The sequence below is a fragment of the Harpia harpyja genome, chromosome Z (genome assembly GCF_026419915.1).
Source record: "Harpia harpyja isolate bHarHar1 chromosome Z, bHarHar1 primary haplotype, whole genome shotgun sequence".
Classification (NCBI taxonomy): Eukaryota; Metazoa; Chordata; class Aves; order Accipitriformes; family Accipitridae; genus Harpia; species Harpia harpyja.
Window position 1 is genome coordinate 33,658,557 of NC_068969.1, and position 20,184 is coordinate 33,678,740.

At 36.7% G+C, this 20,184-nt stretch overlaps 1 protein-coding gene across 1 annotated transcript in view; it reads left to right on the top strand.

The window, feature by feature from the left end:
- The window catches only part of EDIL3 (EGF like repeats and discoidin domains 3), a 265,042-nt gene that overhangs the window by 236,759 nt on the left and 8,099 nt on the right, over positions 1-20,184 (top strand). Inside the window, exon 10 of the mRNA XM_052778088.1 lies at positions 13,809-13,964. Within this exon, the coding sequence (XP_052634048.1) occupies positions 13,809-13,964 (156 nt within the window). The remainder of the gene's footprint in view (positions 1-13,808; positions 13,965-20,184) is intronic.

Here is a 20,184-nt window from a genome sequence, read left to right on the forward strand (position 1 = left end):
TTTTTTTTTCCAGTCTTCCCTGTTGCTCTTGTTCAAGATGGACCATCTACCATGGAGAGTCACAAAGTACTTTTATATCAGGGTAACCCCGAAGTGTTTATGTGAACCTCCGTGCCTTCTGAATCTAAAATTAAAAGTACATGTAGGAAAAGCTTCATCTGCCTCGTGTGTAGCTGTGCAGTTTAAAAGGACTGAAATACGTAACCTCAATAGTCTTGGGGGATGATCTGCAGTTTTGGGGTGAGACCTCTGGCCTGTGATGTAAGAAGGTCAAGTTCACTGAGTTAGTAATTTCTTGTGAACTCAGGATCCCCAATGCCTGTACCTGCGTGCAGTGCCTATAGCCAAGGTTTTAATTGAAGCTTATGGTGATAATTGCATTATTACATGTAAAGGAAGTTAATCAGGACCTTTGTGTGCTTTGGGGCTAACACGAAGACATTGTTTAATCCCAACTGAAATGCAATGCAGTGCTTGCTCCAAGAAGAATATTGTCACCCAGTTCCACAAAGCCTTTAAATCTGGTCGGTTTAATGTAACATCTGGGAAAAACATGACAGTTATATCCACTGTGGGTATAATCTTAGGAGTGCCTTTTTAACCTCGCCTTGGCAAGACATTTCTGCGAAGACTTGCTGGGAGTCAGTCAGTGAGGAAAAATACTTAAGATGCTGTTGCTCTAAAAATTATAAACTTTCTATTAATGCTTGTGTTTTCTGTGAGAAAAATGGAACATTTTCACTATTGGATACTATAGCAAATTTGAAAATAATCTGTTGTTGCAAGTCAGTACACAAATTACTGCTAATTTGCATTGCAGAGGTATATTTTCTGCTGCCTACAGAGCAAATAATAGTTAGGAAACAGTCCAATCCATGGAACCACAATGCATGAGTGAGAAACATCTACTTACAGTCAGTGGAGAATATCTGTAAACTGCATAATGGTAATTTTTAACTTGAATTCTTGATAGAAAACTCTACTTTAGCAGACAGTCTGCTGCAGTGATAAGCCAAAGATCTTTTATTTCCATCTGCCAGCCAATGTAATGCTTTGCTTTCTAGTAGAAGTTAATTTACATTAAGACATGTTTTTATCTAGACTTTTTCCTGGTAGATGCAATTGGTACATGTTCAAGTTTATTTCTCTGATTTGTACATTTAAAATTATGTTTTAACCACCAAAGTATGAAAATGGATGTGTCACAACATCTCCCACATGCTTGAAGTTGACTGAAAAATTCTGTTTTTTTCCAAGCCTTCCATAAACGTGCAGATTCTTTGACAGTAAACACGGGGTTTTAATAAATTAGGCTTATACCCACCTGACAGAGCAAGGGCTGTAGGAGCCATTTAAAAGATTGATCTTTGGGAAGGAAACACTGGGAACACAAGGGAAAAAAACAAAAAAAGCAAGAAATATCTGATGGATCTACAAGGAAAACACATCACCCAGAGCTGAAAATATGTTCTTTTCAGATTTCTTAATGCTGTGATTTCACAGGCTTTTCTGTGTGTTGGTGCTCAAAACTTTTTAGTTAAGATTTCGTCTTCATTAATAATTGATCATCTCCTATCTTTCTGTTGTTTTATGGCAGACCAGACTTCACCCTCTGTGGTATGTGTGCAGCTCTTTGTTAGCTGTAACAGATGTCAGTGGGGGTTATGTGTGCACGTGCAAATGTAGAATTCTGCAAACATTCTGCTTCAGATTTTACTTTCTTTGGGATCCAGCCTTGTTTATTATAGAAAATAGTTATGGTTTTGAGAGGACTGTGTTTGCTTTTCCATCCATAGCTATACATTTCTATTTTCCTATCTTTGGCTCAAAAAACAGTTGTTTTTTTCTTTTTCAAAATGTTAGTTGCAATTAGTTGTAGCCAAAGTACTCCTAGGCAATTTCGGCACTCTTAATATATTGAAAAATTACTCAAATGTTTTTACTAACCTGCTCAGTGTGAACATGAAATTACATTTGTTGTCATCTAAATCTTTAATATGTTAAGCATAGAAAGCAACAAGCATGATGTTTGGAACATATGTATAGTTATTTATACTGGAAATTGCAGTAATATTATTTAATACTTTTAACGTATCTACAATGTGACTTTCAAGTGTCATCTCAAAGACATGGCCATTAGCAATCATTGAGTTCATTCTAGTTCTTTCAGGAGGGCTTAGAGAGGCTTTACATGTAGGAACCTACTCTAGGTAGTGTTTAAGTTATAAAAAACATGCACATGTCGTTTGTTTGTTGTTTTCTTCAGTGGAAGTACTGTAGAGCATAATGAAGAATCAGTTGGAGATGTGTGAAAGAGAAGGGTAGAAAAGACCAAGCAGGCTCAGAAAATCTGTGCGCACCCTGCCAGAAGGTCCATGTCATCCAGCTTGACCCTTGAAAGGGGTAGTAAGTTCTGGTTACTGCCTGACCATTGGTGGCCTCTGGGGATATCAAAAGAAGGGCTCTAGCTGCGAATCCCTTTCTATAATCCTGGAAGTGTTTTGTCCAGTGTTCTTTGTGGGGAGCCATCAATTTTGAAATTGTTTTCAGCCTCAGTCAGCTAGATCCTAGCTTTCTTAATGTTCTAAAAAAAATCTTTTAGACACCGTTGTAGCATTGGATGAGAGGCTGAGATGGGTATATTTATGTGCCAACCTTCTGCATTATGTTCTTTTTATGTTCTCACATGGGTTAGGGTGCAAAAGTAGGAGTGTTTTAATTTTATAAATCTGAAGAAAAAATATAATAATAATATTATTTAGGGCTAATTTGAGTTGTAGGGGCCAGTCACAGACAGTCAGTCATTTTCCTAAGGAATATGGTCTATTGAGGCATAAGGAGAGATACTTAATTCCAAAATAGACATAACTTCAATCACCAAGCTCCATGTTCACACCTCCAGTCTTCTGTGTCATTTTCTTTTTCAAAGTGAGAAGAGTATGGATAAACTTAGGAAATAATTTGTCTGCATTGATTTACCCTGTTGCCTATATACCAAAGTATCAAGTACCCCTTTGATTAATTATTTAACAGTACAAAGGATGGAATAGCTGTCAATTTTTTAAAAAATGAAAAATCTTTTAACAATTGAGATGCTCTTTTCATTTTTATGAAAAGATATTGAAAACATTCTAAGTGAAAATGCAGCATTTTATTTTTTGCTCTTAAATTAAATTTAAAATATTTTGGACTTCATATTTTTAATTTTATACCTGTTTGTATGAAAATGAAACAACTTTACAGGTAATTTTGAACTTCTTCAGTAGAAATTCATACCATTATTAAAATGGTCAAACTTTTAACTTTATGAAAACTGTCATTCAAATTTCAGAGACAACTTTTTATCGCTTCTAAATACTAAAGCTCTGGTTGCAGATCAGCTTTACTTAATATCTAATTTAATATAGTGCAGTTTGAATTAACTGCTACTGCATCTGTGGGTTCCAGTTTAAAATATGGGTTTGAACTGTTTGGAAGTTCATTTAATCCAAGTTCCTTCTTGAAAATTTCTATGATATTTCCCAGTCAATCAGTTTTTATGGAACTTTCATCATGAAAGCTCTGGAATGGAACAGATGGTAAAAATGGTAAAAGTTAGTCAATTGTTACTTTTATCTGGAATGTGGAAGTCCATTCTCATGACCCTTCTTTTCCTTACCTGGATCAGAAACTGAACCTGGGCCAGGCAGACCTAATGGCCAAGATACAGATCAACTATTTCAAAAGCATACTTCTTCGTCTTACGTCTCTCAGGATGGGGTTTTTTTTTCCATTTCTGAAAGTACAAAGTGATTTGTTTATTTTTTTAACTGGGGGAACAAGAAAATATTTTCCTGTTTAACTCCAGGCTTGGTCAACAATTTTAGCAAAGTGTTAATCCCTTAAATCAGTCACGCCTTGTGCTTTCCACATGCTCCACAGTAGGTGCAAAGAGCCGATAAGCGTTACAGGGTGTTTTGAAAGCCAAGAAAATATGTCTGTGTCAGATCAAAGGCAGAACTGTGTCCCAGGGTTGGATATGTCCTGCCAGTAGCCTAGTCTTATTTTGACCAGAGGTCTATTTATGAAGCTCTATAATATGAGCTCCAGGGTGTCCTTTTGACTAAAACCAGATAATCTTTCTTACATCCTGGAGAATGAAGATTAATAGACCTTTTAATTGTATTCAAGACCGTACGTTACTAGATTATTGCCTTAGAAGTGCCAAGCCATTTAGTCTAAAAGGAAAAAGAAACTTGATTTCTTCTGTAAACCTGGAAAAAATACTTCTCTAGCTAAAAAAAGCCAAAGCCAATTCCTACATTGTAGTGCACCAATTTTGTGTATTTCTGCTGGTCATTAACAATGTATCACTGGAAACAAAAGCCTGTCCAATCATTTCAGGCGGGAACACACACACAAAAAGAAAGTTTATTGTTGATTTCAAAGTCTGGTTGCAGAATTTTAACATTTTTAGTTTACAGCTACAGCAGCATAGCTGTATGAAACAGGTTATGCATAATAATCCTGGCTGACAGATGGGCAAAGTAATTCTTAAAAAGAATGGCTGAATGATGCCATCTTGGCTGCATTTCCTGTGAAAGTAAGAGTCATGCACTCAGAGCTTTTAAATACAAGGAAGAATTTTCAGGCTAACCCCCCCCTCATCTTCTAGGCAGATTTAACTTTCCTTACAGGCAGGTTTTCATTACTATTTCAACAGTTAAGGAGGTATATTAATTATTAGTCACTTTGCAGTATCTATCTTGTGTGCAAGCTTATCTTCAGTTTACTTGTTGATGTATAGCCCAGATACTCATAGATTATTGGGACAATTTTATGTACTGCAGAAAATATTTGCAACATTATTAATCACCTGAGAAGAACCAACCAGGTGAATAATGAACTTCCATATTACCATCATTATTTTTCATTTTAAAAATAAAATTAGCTGCTCATGCATAGGTGAGTCCATTTATGATCCCAACATTTTTACAAAGATATTTATCAGTCCTCCAATAAAAGGTGTCACGTCATCTTCCCTACTGAAAACCAAGCAGAAGTTGCAGTAATTCATTTGTAAGGAAGGATGTTGCTTTCCCAGGCATTGCATCACCAGCCTTTGATTTCAGTTTAAAACCCATAATGCACTGAAAACCTAAGACAAATGAAATCTGAGACACCTAGACTTCTCCTGACTGCAGTTCAAAAGCTGACACTGTTTCAAAGTGCTTGTATAAAATGTTAACTTCCTTGCTCTTCACTTTTTCTGGTTATCAAGTGTAATTCTGACATTTACAGTTAGAAAGACCACATTTTCCCTGCTTACATTCCAAGTTTTCTCCTATCTGTGTTTGCCAGTATTTTGCTTCTGTTTTACCCACTCCAGCACCTGAGATTCCCTGCAATGGTCTTTAACAGAAAACTAGGGAGTCTGCACTGGGACAGAGCCCAAAGCACTGGCACACAGGAAATCTTACTGATAAATTTGCTCATCAACTTGAGATATATTTTAGTAAAATAAGGAGAGGTAACAGAAGTCCTAACTTGTTCCTCTCACAATCTAAAAAGAGTAGAGCATGCCCGTGTAACATCGCAGGATGGTCTGTTCCTTATTCGTACATTAGAGGAAAGACACGCAGAAATGCAAATGGTTGAGATTTTTCATATTTTTTTTTTTTTTACTTTGCTAATTGTCCTTTTCTGTGTTTTATTTTCACCTTTAGTCACAGCCAAAAGCTTTTGATCAAAGGTATCAGCATCATTGTTAGTACAGCAATAACTGCTTTAAATTATATCTTCCAGAAATTAGACTCCTGAAAGCTGCTACTTATTATCATACAATTTTATGCAATTTTTGCTTTTAAAGGCATGTACCATTATGTAAAGAGCTGAAGTAAATGAAATTTTTTTTCCCATTTCCGTATCTATTTCTAGCCATAACTAGGTGGGGGATCAGCAAATTGTACTGCACAGTCACTGCTTGCACTAGTGTTTAGATGAAGACATTCACAGAAAAGTAGCATAATATGCTGTCAGTGTGTTGTATCATGAACTACTCATGATCACATTCATATTTTTTCTTTTTTTTTTTTAATTGCTAAGTGTGGTTTTGTCCTTGGCTTTCCCACAAGAACTCCAATTGATTGATCTAACACAGAATGGTATTACAGATTTTATCAACTCTTGAAGTGTACTAATGCAGCTCAAAAGCTTCTTCTAACTCCACCAGATGTCTAAGCCTGCTTAATCACTACTAATTTAATGGACTATTTTAAAATCTCTTAGCTTCATCAAGGACTGATAAGCTTTGAATATTCTATAGGAGATAGACAGACTATTGTTGTTTTAGTAATGGTTTCTGGACTATTGGTGACCAATGCAATCAATTATGTCATCTCTACGACAATCCTCTAATCACATTTATGGTAAAAATACTCCTGTACACAGATGCAAAATATTCAATGTTAGGAGAAAAGGTTATGGATTTAATCATCACTGATGTTATCATTTTGAAATACTAAATTTTCTTTATTTCAGACTACGTTCAGACCTGGACATACCAGGTACTGCCATTTCCCCTGGGGACGTGAATACTCCCTGATAAGTTGTGGGAGTGAGCAACACCCACAGAAGTCATTCCAGCTTGCAGGATCAGTATGAAAACAGTATTATCTTGTGTGTGCTGCAGGCGGGATTTACCAGTGTGCCGATACAACCACGGAACATCAACTGCATTGAGTTCCCATTTCAACATTTCCTAAATGGGTAGCAACTCCCTTTGGCACTTTTGAAAATCCAGATCCTAAGGCTAAAATTTACTTTTTTTTTTTTACATTTTAGGTTTGAGTTCTCGGTAAAATGCGATTAGTCATGGTTTAGTAAAGTGTGGTTATAAAAAAAATTCTTTGTAAAAAATAGATACTGCTCTTAAAATGGCTATGCAGTTGATCATATACATCTGATTTATCTGAATTTTTACAAAAATGCTGAAAAAATTCTATAGTAAATCATGTTTTTTTTCTCCTTTTCTTGTAATACCTATATAATAGTGATTACTAAGTACATAAATACTTTAATGGGGGATTCACATAGTCTGTACTCTTTAAGAAGTAGCTGCTACTTAAGGAGTTGCTCATGGAAATTAAGTGACCTGTGAGCGTGTGTGTTTGTTTCACTTCAAAAATTTCAGAATAATGGCCTGAGATGTATTTTTGGCAGTTCATGGAGATTTCAAGCAACAGGTTGAAATCAGGTTCTCATTTTTAAATTGTACCGGGGACAGTTGAAGGTACATGGTATTCTTTCTAACGTGTTTCTTATGTGCAGTTGCTGCAGTCGTAAAGCGATTCAGAGGATTGTGCTCTTTAAGAAGAGGCAAATAAGAGTAAATAAGAAAATAAGAGTTGTATTTATTATCTTAGCCTAGAGGACTACAGACATTAAAAACATAGTGGCACAATGTTAAAATAATGTTAAAGGTCTAAGCGTAAATTGAAAAAGAAGCAAGCAAAACAAACCCCACATTTTTAAAGAAGAAAAAGAATGGCACTCCAATCTTATTTCATCTGAAAACAACCCACCTCTACCTGAGTTCATGAGAAGAAGTTTAATTTTAAACATATGCTAGCTAATACAGACCCAATTAAATGTAATACATTTTGTTTTATTTTATTTTATTCTAATTAGAAAGAATGAAAATCCTTTATAGTGGATATCAAACAAAATGCTCTGAAATGCTTCTTCCTATCAAATTATTATGGCTTCTTCTAGAACATTCCTTTTGTCTCATAACTTATTTTCTTACTGTCTTTTTTTCAGGTTTTGTTAATAAGTATTTGCCCTAATAACGTATATTTAAGTGATTATACTAAAACCACTCTGCTACATATGATGCTGCAATAGAAATTAGGTTTCTCTACCAGAGTGTATAGTTGCTTGGTTGTTTTTTACTTCAAAGTTTTTAGATGCAATTAGGAGTGATGGATTATAGTTTGGGGTTTGGGTTTTTTTTTAATATAAGTATTTGGAAAACAGCCTGAAATGCTAAGCTTCATAGTTTACAAACAAGAAATGCTGCTGAAATGTTGTTAGAAACATATAAATGTTGCACATCTACAGCAAGTGTACTGTACCATCACCAATTTTCCTTTTATCTCCAGCATTTGGGCATGGAGGAGAATGTTAAGCGCCCACATCTGATGCAATAAGGAGAGCTGCAGTTCTGCCTTTATGCTGTAGACACTGCAAGCCTGTCCCTCCTTTTCTTAGGCTTGGCTGCAGATAGCAACTATCCAGGTGTGCCAGTTTACCCTGGAAAAATCATGGGACTCATGAGGTCTTAAATGAAGAGTAAATAACCTGCTGAGGACAGCTTAAGTGCATTAAACTGTCTTGGTGGGATTCAGGTGCCCAACTATGAGTCTCTAACATTATCTTAAGTCTCTAACGTAAACTTAAGCATCCCAAAATATCTGAGACCTCTTTGCTACACCAGCGTACATGATAGGCAGATCTGCACCTTGGTAAAGTAGCAGCTGGAGACTATGCAGGCCGCCTTTTTTCAATCTTTTAAGAGTACGTACTGCCCCCACTTTGGCAGTGCTTCCCTCTTATTCTCACATGGGTTGGATCCAGGTTTCTTTCTTTTTAATCCCTGGTGCTTTTAGTCCAAGGGACTCTTTTATTTGCCAAATAGAGTAGGACTACCTAGAAATTCATCAGTGTTATCTGGAAACAAGTGATAAAAAAAAAGTTTACAAAAACCACAAAGGTAAATAAAAGAAAACCTGGCAGAAAAATTACATCTCTAAAATTACAAGAAAAGATGGGCATAGGATTAGCTATACTGGGGGCAGAAACATAATATCTGTGTAAGGAGGGGACTAAAATGAACATTTTTAATAATTATTAAAAAGCATTATTGAACTAACCTTAACCCTCAGCACTCATCTTCCACCCCCATCTTTCTCCTTTGCATCTTTGAATTGAAGCTGAGATTGTATGTCCTGAGATGAAGAGATGCACAGTTGAAGGTCAAGTAAGCCATTTTACCATTGTCTTCATTGTGAAGTAGAATCCAGTGCCCCCTGGATTCTGAGGGTTCTTTCTTCTCCAGTTCTTTCTTCTACAGTGTAGATAAGGAGTGTGTTATTTTTAAAGACTGTCTTCTCTTTTCGTGCTTTGGTTCACATGATGGAGTATTCTCGCAGAGCCTGAAATTGATTCCTTTCAGATGAAATTAAGCCAAAAGGCATGCTTCAAAAGTTGGTTCAGACTAGCTGGAAGTAAAAACCCTGCAGCACACACTGTGTAGACATCCTGTTCTTCATATCAGCAGCTTTGCTTTACAGATCTGTGCCCATTGCACTGTGCTGCTTGTCAGTATAAACACAGCCTACCTGTGCTTAATGGTTTCCCAGTCTCCAATGCTTTGGGCAGCGTGGCTGGGTTTTGCTAGGTATTGGAGAATCACAGAATGGTTGAGGTTGTAAGGGACCTCTGGGGGTCATCTGGTCCAACTGCCCCCGATCAAGCAAGGCCACCCAGAGCCAGCTGACATGTAGGGCCATGATCCATCTCCCCTGTTAGCATCTGAGGTGCTGGAGACTTCTGCAATTTGTATCTTCTCGAGGCTGGTCTTCTTGTAAGCCAGAGTTGCAGTGTGTGTTTCTGTTCCAGGAGAGACTACTTGAGCTGTGTGGTCATTCAGCTTCCAGATGTGAACTCATGAAAGCTACCCACTTCTTCTCCTGAGTCCTGTCCACATGTGGCTTATCATTCATGTACTGTCCTGCCTCCTTAAAAGTCCCAGCAAAGGCCTGGAATTTAATTTGTTTCCACCAAGTATGTAGAAGAGGGAAAACGAGTGGGGAGGGAATGCTCAGAAAGTTATGGTTGATATTTCATGGCACATCTGCTCCACTTGTACTGAGCTTCCTGACATAACGGAGACCCAAGTCAGTAGGTTGTGGTAAGCAATGCCTCACAATAAGGACTACCTTGAGTCCAGAAACAGTGTAGCTGTGCTCAAGCATAGTGCATGCCAATGCTGTTGTACTGCTTGCAGATCCAAACTGGTTTATGGGCAGCTGTCCCAAATGTCTAGAAGTGTCTCATCCTTGTGTTCCTGCTCTTGGGAGAAGTGAAGGTTGCCAGGTAGAAGGTCTCTGCATCTGTAAGTTGCAGATCTCAAGGAGTTCAGGTGCAAGGGTGGCTATATGAAGATTGGGCACATCTGCATAGTCAGATGGTAAGAGCTGAGGTTTATTAGCGCCAGACTACTCAGAGCAGGGACAGAGCATGCGACTGCTTTCTCCTGATCAAGAAGACCTACTTACAGTACAAGTACTAGTCACTCCACATTTAACTGCACACTGACACAGAGTTCATGCTGCACATCCATGCAGTAGTTCATTAAAAATGTTTCATACTCAGGTGGATTTATCTTTGTGCTTTTCTTAAATTAATTCTCCTCCAAATCACACTGAATTGTCTTTAACATCTGAAGCAAGGTGGGAAAAGGGAGTAGCTATAGCCCAAGAGAGTTCTTTCAGACACAAGATGTTAAACTGCTTTTTGATCAGCTGCTTGTAGAAATGTACATTAAACTGTAAACTATGGTTCTTCTTGTAACCAGCTAATGATCCTATCAGTCGCAGACTAATTGCCTCTACCTTGTTCTAAATTCTGCTGCATTGAAAAAGCCAAAGTCACATTCTGATCCTGTTAATCACATTCAGCTTTGAAGAGTACATAGTGGTTGTGTGTTAATTCAACTTCTCTCCCTGGTAATTTGTTTGATTGCCTGTTACTTGCAATCTGCACTAACTGAATAAATGTGTTCTGCATCCTGATGGAAAGTTATGACTTTTGTTTAAGCTATTTTAATGCAGATGTTTTGCCTAGAAATTGGTGTAAATTCTTCTCACCTTTCTTCTCTAAAGAACTTTCAATAGGAAGAATGAAAAGCAAGGGTGTTAACCCTTTGTAGAAGGTAATAAAGCAACAGAGTAAACACTGTATTGCTTTAATGCTAGGTTAATAGCAATCTTTATTGCCTGAAAGCTTCTCATCAGTTTATGGATAAATAAGTAAATAAGATATTAAAGTATGAGAAGGAGATGCTGGTGCTATATCCTTTTATTCTTTTCCTCCATCTCCAGCAATATGTATTGTCCGTATTGTCAAGACCTAGAACAGAGTCTGTCTATTCATTACTTTTTTTTTATTTTTTTAAAATATAATACACACACACAAACACAAATATTCTACATAGTGCTATATAAGTCTTTCAGAAAAAGACTGAACATATGCCAAATTACCTTTCAGCTTTCCACATAATTTTCTGAACAAGAGTACAAGGCCACTGGATATGTCCTATAAGCACAAAACAATTGTTACTAGGACGTTTTTATTAACACTGGATCTACGTGATAATGAAGATTTATTGTGATTTTACCTTTGAAATCCTCTGAATCTTAATGAGAATTTTTTCTACCTGTTCTGAATTTCAATGAGAATTACTCTGAGTGTCATGGCCATGTTAAATATTTGTGAAATCCTTTTAGATTACTTTCAACATTTTAAAAATAAACAACTGATTTTATGGAGGCATTTCTTCAAGTTAACAGGAGAGACATTCACTTTTAGTATAAGAAGCATTCTCTGCTAAAAAGAGGTTACATTTGTAAAATGCTAATGTCAAAATTATTTATAAAAAGAATCTAAAGTTGACTCTGAAATGTTTAGTTCAAATGCTGCCTGAAAGTGTGGACCGATTAGTGATGCCTTACCAGATCAGCCTTCTTGAAAAACAGACTATTCATTTAGACTCCAAAATATTTGGAAGCAAGGTCTGGAGACCTGGTGTTTATTAATTCATGAAAGACTTATACTAATTAGCAGTGTTCATTTCCCAGAGGCCCACTTAGGCTATGGAAGCAAGCCCCCCTGCTGCTGTCCTTACAGAAGTCCCTTCAAGCAGTCCATGAGAGCATCCAAAGCGGAATCCTGCTCCGAGTGATCATTGATTGGGTCCTTCTCTCTCTCTCTATTGACCAAAGGGCAAACAAAAAGTTTTGCCTCCCAGGGATACTTCCCTCATATTCTGGGGTGTTCCTCTGAGCAACATTGCTGCTATCAGATGGCAATAAATTAGTTCATTCTGGTAGAACCAAAACTCTCGGGTCGTCTGCAGACAATGACATTTTCCACTTACTGTTGTAGTATCTCAGTATTGAAGCTTTTAAGTTATTCCTTTTCTTAAAAGGATTTGCTACTCATTATTTGCTACCTGTCTTCAAATGTTGGGGCAGGGGTCTCCAGTATTCCTTGTCTGATTGCTCTGAAAAGTCATTTTTCCTCTTCTTTTCTTATAAATGTACTCTTACACTTTTCTGTGTTTTCTTCTTTCTAGAGTCCAAACTGTAGTGTCCATCTTTCAAAGGCATCGGCTTGGACTAGCTGACTTCTCATGCTTGTTTATTTTTCCTTCTATTCTCATGATTAATTTCTTATGCTTTGTATCACATCTGTTCTTCTGTCTTGCCCCACATTCCAGTCAAAATCTAGTTTGCTCAGGGGGCCTCAACTTCCCAACATCACAAGACTGGATCTTCAGCATTTGGTCAGCCAGAGATTCTTTTATTTCTTCACCTTCTCTTTTTAATTTTTTGCTGTAAAAACATATCACTCGTCTTCTCATGGAGTTCAGCCCTCCTTTCATTTTACTGTAATATTTTTACTACTAGTCTCTCTTGCCTGATTTAACGGACAATGTTAAAAATGCCGACTGCTTCACAGCCATTTATTGTTTGAAATAAATCTACCTTTTTTCTTTTTTTTACTGGCTTGCCGCATTGCTGGAGGACACAGAATGAAGCCTCAGTTTTACCTTCATATTTCAAGAAAATGTTGATTTTGATAGGGAATTCAGCTCCTGCATTCTTCCTCTAAAAATACATTATTAGGTCAATTTGCTTCTGTTATTGTATTCTGTGTCTTGATCATTTTAATCCAAGGCATCTGGCTCAAATCTGTTATATTCAGTGTTGGGTTCTGGTTCAAAAGAACTGATCACAGATGTGCTGACCCACATGAAAGCCACGTGAAAGCTCAGATTTTATTAGGCTTTAAGATTCCTGCCTTGCATTTTTAAAAGTCTTGTGCTAAGATTATTAAATAAAGAACTCAGAAAAATCAAGGAATGAAAAAGTCAGAGCTTTAGAGGTAGAAAAAGAAATAAAGGCTTAAAGAGAGAAGAGAAGTTCAGCAGGAAAAGAAGTGTGATAGCAGATGTTTTAAAAGACTTAGTAAAGCACCAGCTCTGTTACTGCAAAGGAAATGGAAAGGCACTTGGGGAATCAACCTCTGGCATATTGTATTCTGATTATTAGGAGCACAGGGGAACACTTTGGCTACAAATTGTTTGCAGTGGTTTGGTGGGACCACGTATGGCACCTAGCACAATGGAAAGTGGTAGGAGGTTAGCCCTGCTGTGCCATTAGGTGGTATAAACAATAAGTAACAAACAGAAAACAAATGTAAATTGACTAGGAGCTTGGAGAGGGAAAGTTACTGTCGATGGTGTCAGCATGCAGTGGGCACATTTGCAAAGCAGGGCAAAGCCAACTCTTGGACTGGGTTTTCTCTCACCATGCACTAAAGGCCTTCTTAACAGCCCTGGGTTTTCCTGCCTGCATCCAAGAACTGTCTGCAAACAATACGTGACATGCTGCACCATTTTGCTTTGGTGTGGTGTAAAGTCAGACTGCAAACAGCAACTGTTCTAATTACCTTCTCCTGTGTTTTATTTCTGTTTTGTTTAGGTTGACCTGCTTGTCCCTACAAAAGTCACTGGCATAATTACCCAAGGAGCTAAAGATTTTGGTCATGTCCAATTTGTGGGGTCCTACAAGCTTGCTTACAGTAATGATGGGGAGCACTGGATCATATACCAAGATGAAAAACAAAAGAAGGATAAGGTAAAGCAAAGAGAAAATTGATATTTCGGTTGCATTTACGGAGGACTACACCTGTAGTAACTCCAGTGCTGGAAGCTTGTAGATTATTGCATGCTACCTGCTTTGTAGGGTTCCATATGCATAGGATCCCACAGACAAAAGTCAAGGTGAATAAAAAAGAGTCATATAACACAATGACATTCACAGTGCAGTAATATCATACCTATCATCAGTGCAATGCACCTGATTTAACTCTATTAAATATGGGACATAAAACTTCACAGTTCTCCATTTATTGGAATTATTTCTTCCTTTAACTCTAGAGGAGAAGGTACATAAATAGAGGTTTATTTGTATATTCAAAAACAGTGTCTCAGTGCATATTTTGATAAGTATGCACTATTTTCTGTAAAGCAATCTTTAGTGTACCTCATTACTTAGCCATTTTGGATTTTTTTTTTTTTTCTGGAAATTAATCACTAGGGTTTCAAATACCCAATGGAAAGATTATTTTTTATTACACTATTAAATGAATACAAAACATTAAAATTTCCACAACTTCCTTTGCAAATGTTTAATGAGAGGCATAGAGAAAGTATAGGTTTGCTGATTGATTTACCTGGAAGCATTTAACTTTTCTCTTGTTATTTAGGATATTATTCATTATACCTTTCCTTTAAACTATATAACACTTTTATACTGCAAATACCTGAATTCATAATATCATCTGTTAAGAAGGAGATTGCAGCATATGTATTGCTTAAGAGAAACATTAAGCAAGCTGACAAAATGTGAATTATTTATTAAATATCTTAGTGGGATTCTGTCTGATTGAAACAGAAGATGTACTAAGAAAAATACCAGATGGCTGATATGTCTGATAACACATGTCTCAAAACTGGTGTTTTTAGCATCTGTATTCAGGGTGATAAATATTCCCACTTGTACTTATTTTTCTTAGAATAAACAAAAATTCTTCAGTGAAAAATTAATACCCTTTATATAGGTCAATTAAATTCATTTTTTGAAGTAATGAGAAGGCTTTTGAAATGTATTGATATGTGTTGTATGAGTACAGGTAGATCTATTGATGAGGGGTTAGACAACTGCATCTCTTAAATTTCACTGATTTTAAAGGATTGATCAAATGTACACCTTATTAGGAGAAGGTGTCCTAAATTACTGGATTAAATATATACATAACAGTACGTGTGTGTCTGCATAGACATGTTATGTTTGTAAGATTATTATCCAAAGATGACATTGTAAAGTCCCAGTCTTAAAAGCCAAATGGCAGTTCACTGTGGTTTTATCCCTCACTGAGATTTTTCCCCATCAAATTCTAAAGGAATTTAGATAGGGAAAACAAAAGCAGTTGTTTTAGCCATCCAACTGAGAAGGTCCTGACACCCATGATTATGGATGTGTCTAGTATAATTGGTTGTCAGATAAAAATTGGAAACAAACAACTCACCTTTCATAGACGTACCATAAATGCATTCAATATAAATGACAGATAGTCACTTCAGGACTTTGTACACATCCCATTTTAAATCTCTGGCATTTAAAAACAGAAGCAAAAGATTTACTGTGAAAGAAATGTCTTCTCTAAGCCAAACTTCTGTTAGTGAACTGTTGCATTCATTTTACTGAAAAAGAGAACATGTGTTCAAGTCTCTGGTGAGAAACACAGTTAACAGTCACAAGCAAATCTGAAAGAAAATGCACTCTCACTTAACAGCACTGTTCCATTCTACACTTGTTTATAACATTTGCCAAGGCAATTAAATTCTTCTTGCTTTCATCATCAGCTGGATTGTTAATTGCTATCCGCATATTCCGTTAGGAGCAATGGAAAACTCTAAATCATTGTCTTATTAAAACATCTCACATCCCATATTAATTAACATCCCTAAGAATGAAATAGATGCATATTATTATGATTCTTTAACAAATCAAGAGCAATTAAAAGCAGAATGTGATCAAATGCACTTAGCTGGAAATTAGAAGTTATAACTTCTGAATTTAAATTTGCACGAAATAAACAAACAAGATCGCTTGATACGAGTCCAGACCTCAGTCTTTGATAGACAAACATTAATCCAAAGTATCTTTACTATTTCTAATTTTTTGCATTTGACAAACATCTGAAAAAGTCAGAAGTCTGATGGCAGAGTCTGACACTCCAGAAATACTAGTTGTTCATCAGTGAACGTGGCAAAACTTTATAGGAGGTAGGACTGGAAAGGATCTCGAGACAGCACCTAGACATGTACCTCTTGACCTATGAAGAGACTACACTCCTCTGCTCCCATCCCCTCTGAAGTCTTCTCAGCAAAAAATGGGATTCAGCAACCCCCAAGTCCCTTCCTGCCACCTTAGGAGTAGGTGCAAACAGTTCCTTGTTAGAACTAAGGCTTAATTCATTCACCTGTCCTTCACCTCATACAATGCTCATATCCTGCACCATTGTCCATCAGAAACAGACAGTGATGAAAATTCTACAATACAGGCAGTCTACTCCAGTGTTAAAATCTCCTAAAATGTGGAAAGGTTGCTTATCCCCCTCCCTGCAACACAGCCATCTTGTCCTCAGAGGACACAAAAACCTGATTTTATCTTCATCTTTTCAGACAGTTTGTTCTGGCTGAAGTATGTTAACCTATTTCTTCTCAGCTCCTTCTTGGGGAAAAAATAATCTTTGTTCTTTCAGTCTTTCCTCAAAGGATATGTTTTCTCAACCTCAGAACATTCTTCTGTGTTCTGCTTGGACTAGCTCTTCCTGAAGTGTGGTTTCCCAAACTTGTTGTAGTGTTGCAATCTTTAGCATGGAACTAATGCCTGCTCCATCATTCTCCATATTGTACCTGTGACATTGATTATGACTTCCCAAGGTTTGGCTTGCTACTCATCATTATTAAATTGCACCATTGATCTCTTGTGCATTTCTCCAATTTGTCAAGACCACTGTGAATTTTGATTCCACCTTTCAAAATGGGAAAAGCTTGGCCACACCTGCACATTTAACAAGCAAATCTATTTCCATCATCCATTTCATTACTGAGAATACATAAATTGCATTCAGCCAGCGGCATGGAGCGTCACTCAGAAAAACCTTCCAGTTTGACACAAAACCCTTCATCACTGCTGCAGCTAGGTGTGTGTTGATGCAGTGTGGTCTGATGGGATTTGCCCACTGGATGTATATAGCACCAGAAATAGTGGCCACACTCTGGCCTGTGTGCAGTGGAACAAAAATATAAATAAAAAATAAAAACAGCTGAAGACAAAGCAATGCTGTCTCTCATCCAGGGGGAGCAGAAAAGAAAAAGCATCATTGGTCCTGTCTGATAGTAACATCTTTACACAGGATCGACAACAATTTCCTTAGCTTCAGTTAAGATAAGATTTGGCCCAAAATGCAAGAACACTGTAGAAGAAACCATGTTTTCACAGCAAAGTGAAACTTTCATGGAATGTTTCTTCTGTCCCCTGGAGATACGGAAGGGAGATAAAAGATAGATACTGGCAACTAACAACAGCAGCAAGCATAAATTATTCATAATTTACCCTCATTCATTCTATATATTAACTGAATATCTTGATTTCTTCTATGGAGGATAGATTATATAGATTTCTTATTTCCTCTGCAGGGGATTTACTTATCCTATACTCATCCTGTGATCCTTGTACAATCATCCAATAATTTAGGAGAAAGATGATTCCAAAAACTTTCAGGGAAAGGAAGACAGGATAAAAGAAAAATAACTACTTTTAAAGTCCTAACAAAATTTGTCATTTTACATTCTGGAAAAGCAAAGATAAAAAAAATGTCTCAGACATAGAAATTGAGATATTGGTAATAATGGTTTGCAGATGAATATTGTGACTTTACAAAACATTGAAGGAAGAGCTGAGAGTTTAATCCTGTCTGGTGCTGAATATCTCACTGTTCAGCAGTTTACAGGATGAGTCCTAACGTACCAGCATATCTCAGTGAATTCCTGAAGCCATTCACTTCTGCCTCTTCATCATTTGTGAAGTTATTTTACAAAGGAAAAAAATATTGGTATCTTGTATTCACAAGTGCACTATGTGCAGTCTGTATCTTTGATCAATCTGCAACAAATTAGTTCTTTCAAACAGAAGGATATATGGTGTTCAGTTTTCTTCTTTGCACCATTTCAAATGGAAAAGCTGTTCTAAGAACAGTGTCTCCTGCAGCTCCTGTTTGGCTCCTGCTATTTTAACAGCCAGTCATTTGAGTTCACATCTGTGCTTAACTTCTGTAAATGCAGACAAAAAAGGTACTGGGGGGTAAAAAGCATGTTTTCAAAAAATGAAGCCTTCCTTCTCATTAATTTTAAACAGTTTGAATGAGTTGCCTGGAAAATATGAAAGTTTTTCCTGTTGTCTTCAAGAAGCATAATAAATTACATTGCAGGCTGACAAGCAGGAAGAAAATACATTTTAGAAAAAGGACCAAAGCTAATAGCTATCTTGTTTTTCTCAACTAGAGGTCAGTAGCTCACTGTGCCTCCAAAGCTAAGGATATCCAAACCAAATTTCACCTTTTTTTTTTTTAATCACATTCCATATGTGATTTATAAATTGCACAGCCTGCTGTAGATAACTAAAGGCCAGCTGCAGTGTCGAATGGCATTTTGGAGGCTGTTTTTTTAAAATATGAGAACATCTGAAAGTAGCCTAAAGGAGTCTAGCAGGCTGCAGCACCTTCAGTCATTATTAGCCATCAGCAGTGCAATTCACTGGAGGTGGACAATGTCCAGTATGCAAATGGCCACTGGATTTGTACACAAAATGATGAACTAGTTATAAGTTATATGCTTTGCATGTCTAGTTAATTGCCATAGCAACGGAAGACAGGAACCTACTTACAAATGAAAAGTTAGATCATGTCAGGTTAAATCTTTCAGCTATATTTGTTAGTGGTTTTCTGTATGGTGTTTAATTATTCTAATACCTGGTTTACATTGATAGATTCAGTTCCTACATATAATCTACATACTTGGCACAGTTAAAGAACACTTTTTTTTAGTAATATTATTTTTATTTTTATTATTATTTAATACTATTATTTAAAATAATATTTCTAATCTAACAGTAATATTTTTTTTTCTGCACTGGTTTAAATTGTGAGTGACTTCTATTACTTTCAGCTGAGCTAACATGATTTCTATCAGATGAAGATCTAGCTATACTCATTCTAGGTTGTGCCTCCAGCACACATATCTCGCTCCCTTGTACCACACTAAGAGCTGAAGGAAGACAACATGCTTATATTAACAGTCTCTATCTTGAATTTCTATAAGCATTTCCGGAGGGAGGTTGGTCTTCAACTTTTTGCTTGGCTTTGAACCTTCTCTCATAAAGCACTTATAAACTATGTACAGTGGAGTAAATTCCCATTTTAGCAGCATCAGTAGATAGATCAAGTGGAAAAAATAACAAGAATGTGATAGTTTGTTTCACAAGTTTAAAAGTTTTATCTGCCTAGTATCTATTCTGAACTTGAAGAAATAATAAAGCTCCCGTAATACATATTCTTATTCAGGTGTCACAGAGAGGGAAAAAACAGTCCTTCTTCTGGCACTGGACTCTTTTGCATAGCTACCCATTGCATGCCAATCAACTGCTGACTCATCAGCCAGTCCCAGGAAAAGCGCTCGGTAAAGAAGAAAGGAAAATGGCTAAGATCAGAGTGGAAAATTTAGACCCAGAGACTTTATGTATACCAACTGAAAAGAAAGAATGTCTTTTTTCTTCTCTTAATCACTCCAAAAACACATGTGCACACACACACATACATGTGTCTACATATGTATATTCAAAAAAACCCTCCCCAGTCTTTTATAGTAGAAAGCATCTTCCAAGGGATGAAGTATGCCTGTAAACAGTAGCTCTACTTCTGGTGAGAAATCAAGACATCTTTTACCTAGTGTTGTTCACTTGTAACTCTTCGTGATGAAAATGTTACTCCACCAAGAGCAAAAAACTTCAAAGCAAGTAAATGGGCTGTTCAGATCTGCACATTCTCTCTCTTGCTTAAGCAAGTCTTCTTCAGTGAATAGTAGTAAAGAAATTTTTTTTTTCCCAAATAAAGGAATATGGCTGTCAAAAAATACTTTTCATACAGTTTCTTTTTGGATTTTAAATGAATAGTGCCTCTTTTATTTGTCCAAACACTGAGATGTTCTGCACTCAAGCAAACTCCAAACAG